The sequence below is a fragment of the Phyllostomus discolor genome, chromosome 14, assembly GCF_004126475.2.
Source record: "Phyllostomus discolor isolate MPI-MPIP mPhyDis1 chromosome 14, mPhyDis1.pri.v3, whole genome shotgun sequence".
Taxonomy (NCBI): Eukaryota; Metazoa; Chordata; class Mammalia; order Chiroptera; family Phyllostomidae; genus Phyllostomus; species Phyllostomus discolor.
This window is the reverse complement of record NC_040916.2, coordinates 16,811,866-16,832,320: the sequence shown is the minus strand read 5'-3', so window position 1 is coordinate 16,832,320 and position 20,455 is coordinate 16,811,866. Positions and strand designations below refer to the sequence as shown.

Here is a 20,455-nt window from a genome sequence, read left to right as displayed (position 1 = left end):
ATGCAGACGCTGGAGAGCTGAGCTCCTGGTCTCACCAGCTTGGCCTCATTTGCACGACGCAAATTGCAGGCATCTCCGGGGAGAAGTGGCATGAATAGAGGGGTGTCAGGAGAGACCTGGGTGCGGCGTCACTTTAAGAGATGACAAAGGAGGCATAGTGTCTTTGCCCTTGAAGTCATTAGGCTTGAATTGTTTCCCTAAAATTGTTCATCCTAAAGAAGGCTCAGAGAGCTCACGGTAATTCTCTTCGAATATCAGAGTCGCCCTGTGCTGCAGGGGTTATCAGATCCGCTCTGCTGGCACCTGGGCGCAGAGTTCGGGCCGCTTGCCTCAGACGGGGGAGGCCGGTCCTGTCTGCTGCAGGGCTCCCTCCCGGGGTGCTGCCCCACCCTTCTCCCCGGACGGAAGGCAGGCCTGGGAAGGCTTCCAGACGGGGCCTCCCTGGCCTGCCCGCCGGAGATGGGGTCAAAAACAAAGACAGAATCCACGGCCAATTTTATGCCCCGAAGGAGGGATAAATACGCAAATACTAGGGCTTAGATTTTCTAAATAACTAGAATGTCACTAATTCCGTGTTTTCTTTCGATCCACCAGCTGGTGAACACCAGCGGCTTCAACATGAGCTTCCTGAAGCTCTTCCGCGCCGCCCGCCTCATCAAGCTCCTGCGCCAGGGCTACACCATCCGCATCCTGCTGTGGACCTTCGTGCAGTCCTTCAAGGTGAGAGGCGCCAGCTCCTCCTCCTCTCCCGGGTCCGGGTGGCCCAGCGACACGATGTCATTCCGTAAGCCCCTTCACCCCTGAAGCTGGGAGAACGGGTGTTTGCCCGGAGCAGTAGATAAATACGGCACAGCTCGGCCGGGCCTCCGTCAGCTTGTCTTACTCGACAGAATCTCAATCCAGAAAACCGTCTCGACTTTGTGACTCACTAGTTTTTTTCTGTCCACTGAGGCAGGGAGCTTACCTTCAGGAGGCACGCTCCCTCCCACGGCCTCCCAGAAACCCCCCCCCCCCAGCAATCCCGTCCGCGTTGAGAGCCAGCCGCCTGCGGTCACAAACCCTCTGCACTTTCAGGGACGGGACAGTGGCTTTGTTTCACGGAACGGTTTTTCAGAGGACTCCTTGGGCCCCGTTTCACAGCAGGACGGCTCACTCCAGCCCCACCGGGCCCCATCGGGGTGTGCGGCCTGCGAGCCGAGGGGATGTCTGGGGAGGTTCGCAGGGTGAGCGACCGCTGAGTGCTCGCACGGGCCGCACAGAGGTGTCTGCGCAGTTACGTCAAAACCCAGCATCTGAGGCCCGCTCTGATGGCAGAGACTTCCCGCACACAGAAGCTGCCTAAGCCTACGTAAATGACCTCTGGGCTCTAGCAGATACCGTCATTGGTTCCTGTTCAGGTGGTGGGGGCCTAAAGGCTGTTTACGTGCCTACTGTTTTCCTCCTATTTAAAAAAAATGGTCCATGAGTATGTTTTAAAAATAATTTGATGATGGTAAGCGATTCAAAGATAAAATTTAAAAAGCCCATTCTGTGATTTCTTAATCACGCATACTCAGGTGGGCAAAAGTCGATTATGTTGACGTGGAAAAAGAGACGCGGGCTGTGATCGTTATGGTGGGTTTACTAACACAGATGCCACTGCAGCGCCTCTGTGAACCTGCTTTTGCCGGCCCCTGCGTTTTAATTACACACCGGGATGCAGAGGGCGGCCGGGACTCCGCACTTTCTCGTCGTCATCCGGGAAGGGCCTCCCCCCCCCCCCCCCGCACCCTCAGGGCTGGTTCTCGTCTCCATCAAGGACCTGCGGGCGTGCGACGTGAGACCGGTGGTAAAGGGTGGATGTGTGGGCTCCTAGGAACGACCTTGACATTTTTACCGTATCCAGAGTAATTGTTTGATGTGATAGCTCCCACAGAGGCCTTTGGAAAACCGTTTTTCCAAAGCTGAATGGCCTCAGAGAACTCTAAACCCTTAGCGAGAATGTACCGCATGAGTCTCAGGTGACTTCGGGTTCAGAATTTGAAACCAGATGCTCTTACAAACGTGCCCGACAAGCTGGTGTCGTTGGCGAGGCTCTTAAGGAACGTGTGTCAGCCTGTCACTTTGTCACGATCACCGATTCTCTGCGAAACTGGAGACTGTTCAGGGCAGAGAAAAAACATGTCAAAAGCTGAAGGCCAAATGGTTGGCTTATTTCGGTAACTCTACAGAGAGAGGTGAAGACAGGTGAGTCTGCCTGCCGGTGACAGTGTGACAGACGGGTGCTGCCTTCTTGGACCAGTCCCGGGACACTGCCTTGAAGTGGTTTCCTTGACACTGGTGTGACAGGGGCCGCCTCTGCAGACGCACCGCGGAGAGCCTCGCAGTCTGAAGCTCACAGCCACTGCCTGCTCTGCCCTTCCGGCCCCGGGGCACCACCCCGACCCCCACTCAGTTCTTCCCCCTTCGCCTTTACTCTGTGCTGGATTCATAACGTGATGAGAGAGGAGATCAGAAGGAGTGCGTGGCCCTCTCCCCAAAGCTGGGGTGGCGGGGGGATGAACTGGGGCCTGGTGCCGCTGGCACAGAGAAGGTGGAATGAGGGCGGGGTCCACGTGGAAGGTGACGGAAGGGAGCTGCGCCCAGGTGGCAAGAAACCTGCCTCCCCACTCTCTCCTCTCAGCAGAGGGAGCCTTCCCATGGCCCCTCAAAATGCAGAATTCTGCCCACAGATCTTGGGAATCAACACTTCATTGGAGGGCCATCCTCCCACCCAGTTGGATCCTTGTTTCACTTTACCAAAGCCCCCAGGGCTCTCCACTTGGGGAGATCTGTCGGTGAGCCCTGCCCAGCTCCTGCCATCTGAGGGCCTGTCAGTGGTTCCCCGGGGTCCGTGCTGTCCACACTGAAGACAGACTTGAGGCACATGGTGGAACTGCCTTCGGGGGCTTACAGGATGATGAAGAAGAGGGATTTCCACATCCGCACTGAGATTGCCCCAGAATTCAGTCCCACTGCAGCCCTGAAACCAGACTGCCCAGCGCCCGCACACTCCCCCAGCCGCCAGGGCGGTTTCCTGCGTTAGTGAAATGTTATCCCGGACTGGCAGTCGGCCTGCACAGTGGAACATGGTGCTGCTGCCTGGCTTCCCAGCAGGGCCTTGGGGTGGCTGACACCGAAAAGGCTTTTGTGGGATGTTGCAGGGCACATAGGGAAATGTCAGGAGGTTGAAACTTTGGGAAGAGGTTCTTCATCAGATGTCGACTGAGCCTTCTGGGACCGACACGCAGCTGAGACCCAGTGTTGGAGTTTGTTTCCAGATTCTCTGTAGGGGCTTTGCCTATACAGCAGGTGTGGGAAGGGGTCGTGCAGGGAGGCCAGGGCCAGCTGGAGGCTTGCTGTGGAATCTGCATCACAGTGGCTCACTTTTTAATAATCTGCATGCCAAGTGGGATGAGTCACAGGCCTGGGAGCTTTCCCAGCTCTGCCTGGAGATCTGGGCCACACTCCAGGGTGAGGGGACATTCACCACAGAAGGTAGATGACAAGCCTCTGTGGCCAGCAGCTCCCCTCTCTGTCAGAGGATGTGGACATCTGCAGAGTGACGGGCCCCAAAGCAGGACCTTCCGGGGAATGCGGCGTCCTGGCGAGAGTCTGGATAAGTCAGCCCGGGGCCGGACTTCCTGCATTGCCCGTCACTGTACGTTGCTGCGTCTGGGAGCTGCCCGCCGTTGAGGTCTTGGTCACATCTCTGCTTTCTTTTCAGGCCCTCCCCTACGTCTGCCTTCTGATTGCCATGCTTTTCTTCATCTACGCCATCATTGGGATGCAGGTGAGCGGGCGCACTTGGGGCCTGGTTGTCTCTGGCTCCCCAGCCCGGGTGGGTTCTCAAGGTCTTGTTGCAGTGTGACCTTGAGGATTTCCCACTGGCCAGGTATGGAGGGTGGTCTGGTGCAGGGGCTTCACCTGAGGGGTTATGACGCCGTGGTGGTGACTTACAAGCAGCTGGACCTCCATGGGCGCAGTGACAAAACCACAGCAAAGGTGACACCAGTGTTGTCAGCCAGAGGGGTTCCCCGGGAGCCTGAGGAGGGGGCGGGGCTCAGGCCGATCTCACGTGGCTGAGCCAGGCCTGAAAAAAGGTCAGGTGGTGGTTCTGCATCCAGTGACACAAAACACGAGTTAAGTCTTGAATGGCTGAGACTTACACCCTAAGAGGCGTCATTGGAAATAGTGCGCAGAGTTCCGGGCGGCATCCCAGGGCCCCGCAGCTTGCTGGACAGTGACCGTATCCTTCCCGGGTGTGGAGCTGAGAGGTGGAGATCAGCTGCCCACCGGGGCATTTCTGCAGGTAGTCAGGGGCCCCCTGAGCAGAAGGAGCCAAACGATCTTCAGAGGCAGTGGTCACTGCTGGTGGGTGGGCTCCTACTGAAAACAAACGGCACCGCAGCCCCGGGGCCTCCCCGGCTGGGCACGCGGCTTTCTGCTTGTCTCAGGGAGGCCGGCTTTCCGACCTGGGGGTAGGCACGTGAAACCCCCACAGGGACCTTCAGCCAGGCAGCAGCCTCCTGCAGCCAGGCGGTCTGGCCACCTTTGGGCCGCCACCTGCCTTTTCCATGGCACCGGCAGAGCCATCGGCCACGTCTCCCAGGCCGGCGGCGTCAGCAGCCTTTCCCAGAGCACCTCTGAGAGTCTCTGCTCTTTGCTCCTCTGTCTTGCTTGCACTTCTTAATTCTGTTTCCCTTCTGACTCCATTACTGGAGAGTTGGGTTCTCCAAAAATACAATAGAATGACGGGTCCGAAAGCGTGAGATGTGGTTGGAAAGTAATGAATTCTCCCCCACGGAGGACGTTTCAGGTAGCGATCTCATGATGCTGGCCGGGGTGTGTGACACGCTAATCCCAGCGAACTCCAAGAGTGGCTTGATGACTTCTATTAAGTCCCTTCAAACTCTCAAACATTTGACTGTGGAATTAAAATGTTCCCAAACAGCCAAATGAAACTTAAGTTCTTTCTTGCTTATGCTTAAAAATAATTCTTACCCCCCTTTTCATTTTCAAACCATATAAATTAGAATTACGCCAGCTCCAATACTCACCGGTTATCAATACGACCGATGATGACACTAATGCTGTTTACCATTACCTGAATTCCTGCGCGTGCCAGGCACTGTGCTAAGTGTGCGTCCCTCCTCCGCCTCCCCGCCCCCGTGCGTGTGTACAGTATATATCGTGCAGGCCTGCAGAGAGAGAGAGACAGAGAGAGAGACAAAGCCTCCAGCCAGAAAGACGGCTCCTCCCATTGTCATGACAAGGCTGGGCGGCCCCTAAAAGTAGAAGGGCGGTCAACGGAGTAGCATCAGGAAGATAAATGGCCACACGATACCTGTCCGAGAAGGACTGTCATTCCGCACTTTCCCAGTCGTCTTGGGAGAACAGAGCTTTGCAGAGGAATCTGAACGTGGAAGGAAGGAGTAGCTTGCTGGGGAAGGAAAAGCCCCCTGGGGCCACGCGTCCTTAGGGGCGGGGCTTTCAACCTCAGCGGCACCACTGACCAGCTGCGCAGACTCAGTCCAGCCACAGAACCTGTCCGGGCTTAGCACCCTCCCCGTGCAGTGGGGGAGCTGGTGCTGAAGCTCTACGATTCCAGGTGGAGACCTGTATGTACTTTCAGTAGGTTTTCCGGTGGATCTCAGCAACCCTTCTTTCTCTCCCATACCCATTTGATGTAGGAGATTTGGTTCAGTGACAAGGACTAAATGAAAAGCTAAAAAAAAAAAAAGATGAAAAAGAAAATTTTTAAAGACCACCTTCCCAATAAATACACACATGCAATTTTTCTTGGAGTCCATTCAGCATAAGCTTGGGTTTCTTTGACTGTTGTACACATACCGCATGCAGAATCCCAGCCTGCACTCAGACTAGTTCGTGGTCGGAGGAGGTGTGGGGGAGGTCGCAGTGATGGCTTCAGCGTGTCACAGGGAGGAGATACTCCACATTCAGTGCACTTTAGTAGAGTCGGGGGTAAGTCACGGATTCCGAGCCAAGAGGGTGGAGGCAGGAGACGATATAAACACAGGCAAAGGGACCTGACAGTCCCTCCTGGGGCTTCTAGAATCACATGATTGGTTGGGTTTTGTTTTTTCAATGCATTTGTCTCTACTTTCTTATCTGGGGGCCCTCTACTTTCTTATCTCCCTCCTCCCCCACTTCCCCAGTGCTGCCTAGCCTGCCCCCTCCATCTCTCCTAAGAGACAAGTAGTATTTGGGTTTTGAAAAACAACGTTAAGAACAAATCCCCAAAGCAGGTGTCAGTGGGAGTTACACGAGCAAAATAGCTGGGGGCAGAGATTCTTCAATTGCACGTGCTGAAAACTGTTGGGGAGGGAGAAAATGTTGCATTTAGCATATAGTCGATAAATGGAAGCATGTTAAATATAGGCTGAGAGTTGCTGGAAAAGTGACCCGAGAGCCTTCAGCTGCCCAAAGAGTGACTCGAGAGAGTAGACCCTGGTGTCGAAGCACGGCTGGGGAGGCCAGTGCACACGGGCGGGCACCCTTCTCGTCCGGAGAGACTTTGGGTCGACCTCGGCTCCCAGGAGCACTGCGTTTGAGTCGATCTTTATTCACTGTCTGCAGAGAAAGACCTCCGGGTTTCCCCTTTTTTTGCACATGGGTTTGCATGGTGACCACATCCTCAGCCCAACGACCAATGACAGATGAGTAAGCTCCCTCTGTAGCCAGATGTGCCCAAGTCCACTTCCTTTGCCCTCTCCCAAGCATCCAGTTGTTGTGACTTCCTTCATCCCACTGGCCTGGACTGTTCGTGTGTGCGTGTGAGTGTGCGTGTGTGCACTCATGCCGGGGGACTGGAGGTGATAGGCCCATCGACCTTCTGAACGTGGACTCTCTGGGGAGGAGCACAGCGAGGAAGACAGAAATGCCCCTCTCCGACCTGAACTGCGTGTGCGTGTCAGGGCAGCCCCTTCCCAAGCCGGGAGTCCCCTCCTCTGCAGACAGAGGGATCCCCTCATCACCGCCTGAGACAGGCAGAGCGGGGTGGCTCCCTGCCTGTGTCCTGCGGTGGGACGGCGTCTGGGGCAGGCTGCTCGAGCACCGTGGTGAGTGCCTGGCGACAGGTTCCACAGAAATAAAGAGGCCAAATTAGGTGTGGGCAGAACTATATACGGGCAGAGTGGTTCCAAAAGATCTCTCCTTCTGTGGTCTTCCTCTCACTCCTTACCGGGCGGAGAGCCTGGGGTCCACCAGCTGCTCTAGGCTGAGTCGTCTGCTTCAGGGTGAGGCTATGGGTGGGGGGGGTGGAGCTGCGCATGTGGACTTGCCAGCCCTGTGAGGGCCTCTAGCGTCCATGCACTGGGCGCATCGCTCAGCCCGGTCATGCTCGCTGCTGTCTGCTGTTTTTCTCCTCAAGGTGTTTGGAAACATAAAATTAGACGAGGAGAGTCACATCAACCGGCACAACAACTTCCGGAGCTTCTTTGGGTCCCTCATGCTGCTCTTCAGGTACCTGGACACGTAACTGTCGTAGCTGGACCCTCCTGCCCAGGGGACCCGGTTGCTGTTCTGTCTCTTCACGCCACTTGCTCTGCTCCTATCGGGGTGACAGCGGAGTTGGAGTCGGGACAGGAGGGGGTGGGGACGGTGCCTCCACAAAACCGCCCGGTGATGGTGACATTAGAAAATTTCCTCACCGTCCTTGACTCAGTAGTTAATTTACAAACTGCCCCTTGAATGTGTCCTTTAGGGCTCTCAGGGGAGGCGAGGATGGTTTCTTGCTGATCAAACTCCTTTTAAGGCCTGAGACCTTGGATGGCCATGTGTGTGGGGTCCCAGAGAGCCCCACCACCCTCGGGAGAGATTCTTCCAAAGACGAAGGAGCAGTGGGTGGGGGGCAGAACCCAGGAGAGCCCCCATGGGCACTGTCCGAGTCCCAGCACAGCGCGAACCTGCTGGCTCTGCCGTGGGAGCAGGGGCTGGGGGAGCTGGGGGGAGAGGGCCGAGGAGCGGAGAGGGCGCGCGGGCGGGCCTGCTGCCGATAACCACAGCACCGTCTCCGGGCTCAGGAGCGCCACCGGGGAGGCCTGGCAGGAGATCATGCTGTCCTGCCTCGGGGAGAAGGGCTGCGAGCCCGACACCACGGCGCCGGCGGGGCAGAGCGAGAGCGAGCGCTGCGGCACCGACCTGGCCTACGTGTACTTCGTGTCCTTCATCTTCTTCTGCTCCTTCTTGGTGAGTGTCGCCGTGCCCTTGGGCTGCGGTATGTCCCAGTGCAGCCCTCTGACAGACGGACACGACATGTCTCCTCCAGTGGGCGGTCACACACACACACACACACTCACTCCAGCCCGTGTGGAGAACCAGGTTTTCCTCACGGGAACTGCTGGGGGCCACGGTGCCCATCGCCTCCCGGGTGGGTGAGAGCCCGTGGTTGGGAGAGGCCGGTGCTGCGTCCGGGATGGAGTGTGGTGAGCAGGGACGGTGGGTGGCGCGGAGGCCGGGGAGCAGAGCAGTGGGCTCCTGTGAGTCTGCGTGACCCGCGGTAGATCCTGTGTCCCCTGTACCTCAGACGCTTTACACGTACGGCCACGAACCTCTACTCTCTCTCTCTCTGGGGACCTTTGAACTGTTTGAAAGAAGGTGGTAGCATTAATAAGAGTAGAATGATGCTAGTACACATGTAATAGGTGTGATTCTTATGCCACTGTGCTTGGTGACGGCTGGCCGGCCTGACAGGCGTGGAGGGATGTGATGGCCTCCGGTACCACTGGGAAAGGCTGGGTAACGTCTGGGAAGCACGCCTACTGACGGAGCAGTGCGGAGCCCGGGCGCCACCTCCACTCTTTCTTCGGGAGAAAGCACCAGCGCTCCGCATCCAGGAGTCTCTGCGCTGCGTCAGGCAGGTGGAGACAGACAGGACCATGATGGGGGTGTCACTGCCAGAGCAGTGACAGGTCAGTCTAGTGTCTCTGGCCACCCTGACGGCCCTCGAATTAGCTCAACCAAGAATGCCACTGGCCGTACCAAAGTCTGAAACAAACTCGGTGCCTCTGAAAGGCACGCATTTCGTGGCCGTACATCAAAAAGTGAACCGACTGCCCCCATCCAGGCAGCTCTGCCTCTCACGTGACCCTGAGGGGGCCTGCCACATGGCCCGCTCTCAGGGGTAGGACGCAGCTCGCATGCAGACGAAGGGTGACCGGCAGGTCAAGTGCGGAGAGTGCACTAACCGCTAGGGTAGTGGCCACGTCGCATTCTGGGCTTTGCTGCTAGTGTAGCTTCTGGAGGACAGGAGGGGAAATGACTTGATGAAAGAAGTTATTTGTGTGGTGAGTGGAGATGTGTTTTAACACCCAAAACAGTATCCTATGTAGAAATGTGGAAGGAAACTATATAGTGAAAATCACTGAAAAGCAATTTAGAGTGATATTAATTAGAGTTTTCAGTTGATTCACTCACATCGCCAGCACGTCTGTACTGAGTGGTATTCAAAGGCCAGGCACTGGGACAAAGCCGTGAGTTGGGGCTGCCTACAGTTGAGGGGTGAAAGGCCTACGGGGTGACATGGGGCACATAGAAGGGCATGTAGACACCTCAGTTCCATTCTCCACGGTGGAAGTGTTTAATAATACATACATAAAAGAACCCACAGATATAACTGGAAAATTAATTAGAGACTCGGAAGGTGCCATGAGAATTTTGAGCTGGAGGGTGCTGCATAATTCACGTTAATGTTCTTTTTAAAGAGGCTGTGCTCAGCCGGAGAGGATCTGCTTTCAGATCTCTGCCCTCGCGGAGCCCGGCTTTGTGACCTTGGGCAAGTCGCTCAGCCTCCTGGCCGGAGCCGCCGTCCAGGAAGACTTACCGCTGCGCTGCGGCACGCCGGGGGGCTGTGTGTGTGGAGCCGGACGCCCGCGTGTGCGGGAAGCCCTGTGTCTTAGAGGGCCGTCGGCAGTTACAGCTGCCCCCTGCAGAGTTCCAGCGGACGTGGAAACACACCATGGGTGTGAGCGTGCACACCGTTATAAAAGGCTGTGGGAACGTAAAGCGATAACAAACAGTTACGAGCTGTCGTCAGCGTTAGTGACAGGTGCCGAGAAAGGAGTGGAGAAGATACGTGTGGGTGCACGGAAACCCTGTAGAAGCCATGCAGCCGCTGAGTATCGTCGCTGTGGCTCCCGGGTCGGCCGCAGGAAGAAAGGCCCGGCTAGGATCAGGCCCAGCTGCATGAGACCGAGCTCCCCGAGCAGCAGCGGCTTAACCGAGAGGGACGTTTCTCTCCCTCGAACACCAGTGCGTTCTGGAGGCAGGCAGCACAGGCTTGTTCCCGAGGCTGCAGAGAGGTTGGTTAGCACCTTAGACTCTCTCTGCTCCCTCCCCTCCAGGAGTGTCCCTCATCCTCCTGAGGCCGGACCCTGGGTGTCCACTTATATTCTAAACAGACGGACGGACAGAGGGAGGGAGGGAAGAAGGAAGACTAGTTGTTATGACGGGGCCTGCAGTCTCTCTGTATTACAGAGAAGAGTCCGACCGGGTCCCTCCTGCACACGGTGTCCTTCTCCTGTCCACCCCGCCTGCACGTCCAGCGCCTCCGTGCACCCAGCCACTCACCCCGGGAGTCAGCAACAGGGACCCCTGGTCTCTCAGCCCCGCAGCCCGCTGGCCTCTGTCAGGCAGGACTCACTCACTCACACGTGACACGAGGCCCAGCTCCGTCTGGCCGAAGCAGAAAGGGGTTCTGCAGGCGAGGAGCAGCCCTGGGGCAGCGCAGGCAGGCAGGCTTCAGCACACGGGATGTGGGGCTCCGAGGACACTGCTGGGACCAGGGGACTCTTTCTGTTGATTGCTCTCTTGCTCCAGACTCTTCCATGGGAGCCTTTCTCAGACACCCCTGCCCCCCAGGGCTCTGAGAGACTGCAGCGGTCCCTGCACACTGAAGCCCAGCAGGCAAGAGCAAGGATTTTGCCCTGGAGGTTCAATGCCATTTTACTGGCCTTGATCGGCTCCCCAGTCACGTTGGCCCAGAGGAATGGGATGCAGGGATTGGCTGAAGCCTGGGTCCCAGGTGGTGCCCCCCTGAAGCACACAACCCAGAACAGGGAAGGGGTGGATCCCCACAAAGGGCAGCAGTGCAGTCGGCGGGTGCTGGGCAGCCCCAAGTCCGCAAAGCCCCGCTGTTCATGGTGGCCGTCCAGCCCTGTCGGCTCCACTCCCTTCAACTCTCCAGTGTATGCTGCTGCCCTGCCGCCCGCTGGTTCTGGCACCACGACCCCCTCCACACTGCCACCGAGCGTCCATGCTGCATGCCCTCAGTCTCCCTCCTCGTTTAACCCCCGAGCCGGCTCCCGGAGCCTGCCGTGTAAGGCCAGGGCGGCACCTGTAGCCAACGGGCCACACCAGCTTGCCACTTGTTTGCTTAAGAAGAAATGGCTTTTACATTTTTAAATGGTTGAGAGGAAAATGATCAATATTTCATGATGTGAAAATGAGCTGAAATTCAAGTGCACACTCCTTTCTGTTTCCACTGTAACCTGCATCTGTTGCTTATTGGCTCTTTTTTAAAAAATCTGCAACGTTTGTGTATTTGCAATGTGTCATCGTCTTTACTAAATACTAGATAAGTCTTTAAGAAAACTCAAGCATCAACACCTAGTGAGCGCCTGCTGCGCCCGCGGCGCTGTGCCAGGCGTGGGGCTCTGGCTCCGGGTGAGGACTTTCTCCCCCATCCCCAGCACCTGGGTCTCTGTTTGGAATGCCGTGGGTGGACAATAACTGTTGTTGCACAGGTAGGTGGGAGAAGAGGATCTTCTTGGAAGCCACTCAAGAGCCGTGAATAGCTTCACGCCGGCACACAGCGAGCCACGCCGTCGGCTCGGAGACGTCTCCCCAGTTCTGCTGGCTGCTTTGGTGGGGCAAGGGTGGGGGAGGGGCTGGGGGGAGGGGGTGTCAGGCCAGGACTTCCTCTAGCCTTTGAGGCTGTCGTCCCGGCTACTCCCTCTGCCGCTGCAGTAACAGTTACGTAAACTGAACCGGTAACAAAAGCAAAAAGCGGCCGTGGGGTACTTGGCAAACGGGAAAACTGGAGCAGTGCTGTTCGCACGACGAAGTGTGCGGCACAGATGATGCGAGCGCGGTGCCCTGGGCAGGATCTGCAGGGCTCTCATGAGGGCCAGCGGCCTCGCAGACCGTGGGGTTACGGGTGTGCCTTGGAGCCTGGTTTCTGCCTCAGGGCTCCCCTAACTCCTCTCCTCTCCCCTCGTGCCCCCCAGATGCTCAACCTGTTCGTGGCCGTCATCATGGACAACTTCGAGTACCTGACTCGGGACTCGTCCATCCTGGGGCCTCACCACTTGGACGAGTTTGTCCGCGTCTGGGCAGAATACGACCGAGCTGCGTGGTGAGTAGGCTGCTCGGCCCCCGCACCCCGGGGCCCGGGCCGGGGGCCTCTCGGTGCTCAGGGAAGAGGTTGGCCCTAGAGCCACCCAGAGGCTCGCCTGTTGCAGAAGAAGGGAGAGTCAGCCCTCTCGGCTGCGGCCCACTGGAGAGGCTGGGGCCTCAGCGTGGCTCTGGTATCAGGGACGGAGCTTCCCCCCCGCCCCCCTCCGTCCATCTGCGACAGGCTTCCCTGTCCTCGGCCAGGCTCGTCGCACCGTCTGTGCCTCCGAGTGTTTGGGGTGACGCCCAGAGGGGCTTCCGGCAATCTTCTCCTTTCCCCAATTCTGCTTACCGGGCTCCTTGGAGTCCCTGGGCGGGAGGCGGGGACGTGGACCAGGGTTTTCTGGGCCACCTGGCCCCCACGGTCAGTGACAGTAGTGTTTTCTGTCTCTCGTCCCTCTCAAAAGGTGCAGTTTGAGATAACTGAAATTGTATAAAACAACAAGCGAGTGGCCCTCCCAACTGGTCCCTTAAACACGTGTGGGTTTTACTGCGTGAGACTGGGTTAAATGCCAGGACTGTGTGGGGATGGGGCCGCCCCGCCCACCAGGTCTCTCTCACGCCCCCATCGCTCTCGGTGACGCTGGGCCCCCTGGGCTTCAGAGCGGGGCGGCCACGGCAGTCCACGTGCTGCCTGTGGCCCAGTGCCTGGTTCCGCAAAAAATGCTACATTGGAACACGGCCACGTGTCCACGTTTGCGGGTTGTCTGAGGCTGCTGCCACACTGGGAGGCAGAGCCGGGTCGTTGTGACAGAGACGGCGTGGCCCTCAGATTCAACAGTTTCCTCTCTGAGCCTTTAGAGCAAAAGTTTGCTGGTGCCTGCTTTAGAGTTCAAGGGCAACATGTTGGCCCTCGTGGTCGAAGATGGGGCGAGAGTCCTGAGTGCTCACGCCCCAGGCTCTTCTCTACCCCGTGCCATCTTGGCTTAGGGTCTTAGCTCACCAGTCCATCCATCCTGGGCACCCTCTGAGAATTCTCCAAGAAATGCCATCCTTCACAGGAGTGGGCCGCGTTGCTTCCACCTGGAGCCCCTCGTACTTTGAGACTCTTCCCCAAGGTTGTCCTTCCAGGGGGCTGCTGACCTTGGGTCTCTGCTTTGCGGGTTAGAACCGTGAATCAAACTTCCTCTCCGCAATTAGTAGTGACTTAGTGCACAGGGTTCTCTAAATCCATTCCTGGTACGATGGCTTTCACCTTCTGGGTGCACTTTCCAGCAGGCGGGTGCTCAGGAAGCCCCCAGTGGGGTGTCAGAGGGGAGCAGCTGGGCCTGTGTTCAGCTGCTCCCCGCCTGGCACCAGGCCCTCAGCCACTCGGGCTTCCTCGTCTGTGAAACGGTGGCAATGACACCAGCTATGAGGATTCTGTTAAATCACGTAAGGAACTGTGACTGTGACTGACAGTGACCATGTAGGGAAGTGACTGGAAAGTGTGGAGAAGGGGTCTGCACAGCGTGGGTGGCCCCGGGGTGGGAGCCTGCGAGAGGAGAACCATTGCTCACCTGGCCTCCCTCGGTTGTCCTCGGCTCTCAGAAACCCCTGCTTCCTGAGGGCTCACATTATCTTGGGACCCCAATGCCACGTGCATCGGGCATGTCCTTCCCCACTCACTCCGGCTGCTGGGAAGAAGCAGTTCCATGAGGACCACTCGTGAGACGGAGCTGCGTGAGCTGTGAGAGAGCAAGCAGGGAAAAGAGAACTCTTCATCTGCTTTGAAGTCCATAGTGTTACTTGTTCTGGTTCAAGTGTCATTGTCTCGGCTATGAGATTGGGGGTGGCGGGGCTGGCAAAGACACAGGGGCCAGCGTCTTCAGAAGGAAGACGGGCACAGGTTGCAGAGGCTGTCGGCCCCGGACAGCAGCAGAACCGCTGTCCACGTCCCAATCACAGTGAGAGAAACAGGAAAACGAGCGGCTAAATTAGCCTCCTCTCGAGGGTTGAGAGACTTGGAAGTGTTGATGAGCTGCTCTTTGGAAGAGGAGGGATCAACACCAAAAGCAAGAGCAGGCTAGAAAGAGTGAAGCTGGGGCGGAGCCCCAGGCTCCATGTGCCTGCTGGTAAGGCCTGGTGCTCGCACCTGGTACGTACAAGGCTGCGTCCAGACCCCTGGCCCCTACAGACCAGATGCTTTAGCCGCTGGAAATGAATCAATCATTGATTCTGCCCTTTCCACAGGAAACCACAACTCTCCAGCAGGCACGTGGGGAAGGGCGGGGTGGGTGGTAAGGTAGAACTCATAGTGCCTGGAGTCCTGCCCGGATGGGACCAAAGCTGTCAGTGATCTGGGCAGTGGCGTGGCACTGGGAGAGGACCGCAGTCTGAACACAGGTCCCAGCAGGCACCCGGAGCAGGAGAGAGCTTGCCCGGACTCAGCTCAGGACGGACATACCACACACAGAAGCACAGCCTTCTGCAGCTGCCCTGGCACCAGCTGGGCTCCTTGCTAATTAGCCTGACAGGCAGCGAGCCTCTCACAGCCCGCAGGAAGACGCCGACTGGCTCCCCGCCCGATGGGTGGGTCTGAGGGATGGACTGTCAGCTGTGTCTGTGCGAAACAAGCCGGTCTGCTGTCCACTTCCCGGCAGCCTCACAGCTGCTCTTCACAGTGGACTGGCGGGCTTTGAGGCCAGGGTCCACATCCTGCACCTGGCCAGGTGTGGGCCAGATCAGTGTCACAGGTGCTCTTGGTCACAAGGCAGTCCCTTTGGGCATTAGGTGGGCTCAACTGCCTTAGCAAATCGAGGGCGATTCAGTGCACAAGCTGATGCTTCTCTGGTGCGTCTGTCCTCGGTCTCCCCTGGTCTGGCTTCGCCGGGCCCCGGAAAGAAGCCGCTCTTCCTCTTCCGGCTGTGCCCCTGGCGGCTGAGCTGTCGTTTCCTTCCTGCCTTCTCTGCGTGTCCTATTAACCCACTTCTGCTTCCTTTTCAGCGGCAGGATCCCGTATAAGGATATGTACAAATTAGTGCGGGTCATCTCGCCGCCTCTGGGCCTGGGAGAGAACTGTCCCTACAGGGTGGCTTGCAAGGTTTGCCTCCCAGTCCCCAGCCGCGACTGGCGGTGGGGTGCACCCTGGGACCCCTCCTCTCTGTTCCGCTCCGCCGCCACCGCGCCACATGAGGGAGCCTTCATGCCGCTTTCCTTTGAGTTTAAAGAGGTCCCGGCCCTCCCAGAACCAGCAGCTGTTAGAGTAGGAAGAAGGGCATGTGTTGGGGGGAAAGCAGGAAGAAAAAAAACAGTTAAGGGCTTAACAACGACGGCCAACATGACCTGTCACTTCCTTCACGTGCACACGCTCATCCGTGTGTGGCCACCCCCCTTCTCTTCCCGCTCCACTGTCAGCCACAGGTTTAACCAGAATGACCTCTCCCTCCCAGAATGCAGACATCTTTTGTAGAAAGCAAAGAGTTCTGGTTTCCCCTCACTGGAGACAGACATGCCTCCTGTTAGCAAAGTAGCACGATCGGCCCATGTGTGATGTCACCAGGTGTGATTCTAGCCACCCTCCCCCTGCCCGCCCTCTGGCTCCTGGGCGGTTTGGCCAGAAGCGATTGCAGGAGCTATAGGGAGGAGAAGAGCTGAGACACCGTGAAGACTTAGGGCAAGAGGTGACAGTAGGTAAAAGATCGTTTTTGTTTTTTTGGGGGGGTGACTAGGAAGGTTGCAGCAGGGCACATTTCTTGCCTCGGGGTCCTGCCATATACTCTCAGGGGGCCAAGGGGCTCTGCTGGTTTATGAGACCAAGGACATGTTCAGGGGCATCTAGGACTTCCCTCCAAGTCTGCCAGACCCTGGGAACTCTGAACATCCTAGTGGCTCTGCCTGGCCACATCCAAGGCCAAGTCTGCCAGATAAGGAAGCCGCTCCTGGTGCTGGGGGGGTTGGGGTGTGGCCTCCCTGGGGCGGAGCACAGCCAGGCAGCTGGGAGAAGACATAGGCCCGGGAGGGTGCCAACCTTGGCAACGGGCAGGAGCTGGGTTGGGATGATGACGGAGTGATTCCCGTACACGGGAGGCTAACAGCTGCCTCTGCTGAGACTCTTTAAACTTGACCCTGGTGAAACCTGCAGCCGCATGAGGGGAGAGCTGGGGAAGGCAGCATGGCATGCAAGGCGCTCCTCCTCCTCCTCCTCCTCCTGGCTTTGTGTCTCCTGTCCCCAGCATGCCATGCGCTGGGATGTGCAGGGAGCGCACAGCCCTCTTCTCCACAGAGCCAGGTGGAAGCAACGGGCAACTCCGACAGCGGCCACAGCCCCCCACTCCCACGCCGCCGCTGCCTCCTGCTGCGCACACGGCACAGAGGGGGATACGCGGCGTCCCGCCCGTGGGTTCAGAGCAGGAGAGTGGCCGGCTTCCCGGCCGCAGCTGGACACGCTAACCCACGGCCAGAGCGCCGTCTATCCGGTTTATACCACTCGCACACAGCCCTGGGAGTAGCAGCCACACCCGTGCGGCAAGGGGTGTGGCGCCTGACCGGGACGTAGGGTAGTGCTGACCCGGGAGGAGCCGGCAGCCAGTCCCCTGATGGGTGCGCACGAGGGTCCGCAGGACCGCAGGGGGCCGCCGGCGTTCCCGGGTCTGTGTGGGGCTGATATAAATCCGCACCAGGACGGAGTCACCTGTACGATTTGCCTTGATTAACAGGTTTCCTATTCTTCTCCTGTTTGTCCGTCCTGTTTTGTTTTCCTCTCCTGTTCTCTGTATGATTTCGTCTGTCCTGTTTTGGCTGTCCCGGGAATGCCTGTTCTCCCCACTACCTGTCTGCATCCTTCTCCCCACTCCCTTGCCCGGCCGCCTGCCCTGCCGCCCCGCCCCCACTCGCCGCCCCTCCATGACCAGTGGCCGCATCCATTACACTGAGATGTATGAAATGCTGACTCTCATGTCACCACCGCTAGGCCTCGGCAAGAGATGTCCCTCCAAAGTGGCATATAAGGTAGACCACCCCTTCCTTTGTTCTGGGCTAGAGACCAACAGGAACTGGGACCCAGCCGTGGGGAGGGCAGATCGTGGGGAGGCAGCGGGGCCCGGGAGGTGGAGGAAGGAACCAGGGAAGAGAGAAAGGATGAGATTGGAGGGCCAGGAGGGGCCAGGAAGGGCCACGGAAGGATGACGTCCGTAAATGCTACAAAGGGTGTTTTGCAATACGCTTCACCGTGGAGTTTGTTACGTGTTGTTCTGTGTTTAGCGGCAACTGTGTGGCTTCTCGTGAGTGGGCTGCCGGAAAGGCAGCCTCACGCGGCGTGTGTGCTTTCAGAGGAGGCAGAGTGGTGGCCTGCAGGGAGCTACAGCCAACAGCTGTCTGAGTGTATAAAAAAGGCACCTTCACCCAGACACGCTAAGGAAATAATGCAGAAATTCTTCTAAATGCCATTTAAGAAGAAAATTTTTGAGAGAGGGGAAAACTCTTAAATTTCTTCCTCCGTGACATGGAAAGCATGGTTCCTTCTAAGCAGCAGGAAAAACAGAGGAACATGACTTCCATCCCGTGGCGTAGGATGAAGGGTGCAGCTCTGTCCCCACCGGCCCAGCGACCCACTGCTCAGGGCCAGGCAGGGGAAGGGGTGATGACGGGCCACGTGGCATTCGGGGCAAGACTTCCCTGCTTAGCGGGGCTGAGTTGTGGGGCCCGGCTCTGGAGTATGGGTGGACTCCCCCGGCTCTTATGGAGCAGCATTGTCCATTGGGGGTCACCTGCCATTCAGTGGCTCAGAGCTTAGAGCCCAGATTTGTTTTTTTTTCCTCCAGAATTAGTAATAGTTATTCATCCCCCTTCAGTGTCGAGCCTGCCCCAGAACTCGGGAGCTCTTTCCTTCACCAGCAATGGCGCCACTTCTCTAGACGCTCAGGGGAGTGGGAGCTAGAGGGCACTCAGATGCAAACAAGGAACTGGCTTGGCCCTCGAAGGGCCCAGGTCCGGGGAACCACGTTAGGTGAGATGTTCCAATGGAGTTGTAGAGGTGCTGCCTTGGGAAGAGACATGTCCCTCCCCGCCAGGCGGGTGGTTCTTCCAGGGGACCTTGCCCTGTGACTCCAAGCTGTGCAGCTGCAGGGAGCATCTCCCTGGAACGGGGACCATTCAGGACCCCCCTCCACCCCAGTGCATGGCTCCTCATGCGCAGACTAGGGGCTGGCATCCTCTTTGCTCGTGACGGCCACATCCGAAGTACCCGGCGGTGGAGTGTGGCCCTGAGTTCCCTGAATTTCTGGGATGAAGCTTGGTGAGAGGATGGTCGGGCCTGGAGGAAAGGTTGAAAGAATTCCAAAAGCAAGATACTCTCTGGGAAGTGGATTTGGCCATTTCCGCCTGAGCACCTCCTTCGGGGGAGGGGACCACGGCCTGCCCACTCTGCTCCTGCCTTGGTCACCCTTCTCTCGTGCCCCCCGCCCCACTCCTCGACCGCTCCCCCCCACCCTGCCTGCGCTCTCCCCTTTCCCGCCCTGCGCCACCTCATCCATCGGGTCAGGGGGACGTGTGCATGTGTGGCCATGTGCTGGCAAGTTCCATCTCTCAAAGACTCAAAAAGGGGGCATCAGGATGTGTCTTCCAAGCCAGATAAGCAGAGTCCTCACCGTGTTTCCGTCTGAGCTTTGGGGGTGTTCGAGGGACGAGTGGAACCACAGAGCAGCCCTGAAACAGGGAATGGAGCCACCTCGCGGAGCTGACTCCCTTCCCTGAGCCACTTCCTCAGGAAACCACTTCCCGCCCCTAGGAGAGGCATTCTCAGGACCCCGGAGGCGTCCTGCAGAATGAGTAGTCCCCCTTCCCTGGGGATCTGGCCCCACTGGGGGGCGGGGAAGCAGCAGCAAACCAGCACCCAGGGAGAGCGGGGTGGGGAGAGGGCAGGGATCCTTGCCCTTCTTTTTCGTCTCTGCGTCTGACCTCTGCACCCGGCTTCCGGCCTCACCGAGGTTTCTCTTGATGTGCTCCTCTCTGTCCCTCACAGAGGCTGGTGCTGATGAACATGCCTGTAGCCGAGGACATGACAGTCCACTTCACCTCCACCCTGATGGCTCTGATCCGCACAGCTCTGGACATCAAAATCGCCAAAGGTGAGCTCGGGAAGGCGAGGGGGGTTCTGGGGCCACTCTTGCGGGGTGCAGCGGGACACAGGTGTGTGGACTTTCACCCCCTAATGACGCGGTGACCTGGACATCAACTGTTAGGGTCCCGGGTTCAGCCCTGAGATTCAACTACCGCACTGGTCACTTCCTCCTGAAGAAAGGAATGGTCTGCTCATCGCTAAGGCCCCGTTCAGCTTCAACAGTATGGGATCCCCGGTGTCTGGCACATAGTAGGCATTTTAGACACGCGTGTTTATTGAACAGATGAGTTTTGCATTTTGTCCTCTTTTCTCATGCGGCAACTTGAATGTCTTGGAAGGCTTCTGTGGCAGGTGCTGGCGTGGCTGTGCTTGGCACCCTTGACCTTTAACTCGGTGATTCAGGACAGAAAAGGTGTCCTGCTTCCCGAGGGGCCTCCAGCCTCCCTGCTCTCGCCTCACTGATACACATACAACGGGCAGGGGAGGCTCCGGCGTGGCGCTGTCCGTTGTCCCCGGGTGCAGACGTATTGCGTGCCTGGGAGGCTTTCCCAGTGGAGGAGGAGGCTGGCCTGGTCTCAGGGACTCAGATCTGTGGCAGGATCTGCCCAAGTGACTGCACACGGATGTCAGACTGCGTTCTGCTTCCTCAGCAGAAAGACCCAGGATGGCAAGATCCATGGGCCCCGAGGGCCAGGATCTCCCGAGACTGCCAGGGCCGAGCTGGTTCTGCTCCTGCTCCCTCAGCCCTCGCCACTTCCGCGCCTGCGCTGTGGAGTAATCACGTACCTTATCCTAGGTGGTGCTGACAGGCAGCAGCTGGACTCGGAGCTGCAGAAGGAGACCCTGGCCATCTGGCCTCACCTGTCCCAGAAGATGCTAGATCTGCTTGTGCCCATGCCTAAAGGTACGGCATCTCCTCCTGGGCACACTTGTCATGGTGGGCCCGGTGGGCCAAGGCCACATCTTTGCTAGGGGTTGGGGGCA

At 57.9% G+C, this 20,455-nt stretch overlaps 1 protein-coding gene across 2 annotated transcripts in view; it reads left to right on the top strand.

Moving 5' to 3' along the window:
- CACNA1E (calcium voltage-gated channel subunit alpha1 E) overlaps window positions 1-20,455 on the top strand; it is a 410,647-nt gene that overhangs the window by 372,022 nt on the left and 18,170 nt on the right. For both annotated transcript variants that reach the window (XM_036015954.1, XM_036015953.1), the window contains 8 exons: window positions 595-720; window positions 3,746-3,811; window positions 7,412-7,503; window positions 8,064-8,229; window positions 12,267-12,394; window positions 17,265-17,361; window positions 19,373-19,478; window positions 20,268-20,375. In XM_036015954.1, coding sequence (XP_035871847.1) covers window positions 595-720; window positions 3,746-3,811; window positions 7,412-7,503; window positions 8,064-8,229; window positions 12,267-12,394; window positions 17,265-17,361; window positions 19,373-19,478; window positions 20,268-20,375 — 889 coding nt within the window. The remainder of the gene's footprint in view (window positions 1-594; window positions 721-3,745; window positions 3,812-7,411; window positions 7,504-8,063; window positions 8,230-12,266; window positions 12,395-17,264; window positions 17,362-19,372; window positions 19,479-20,267; window positions 20,376-20,455) is intronic.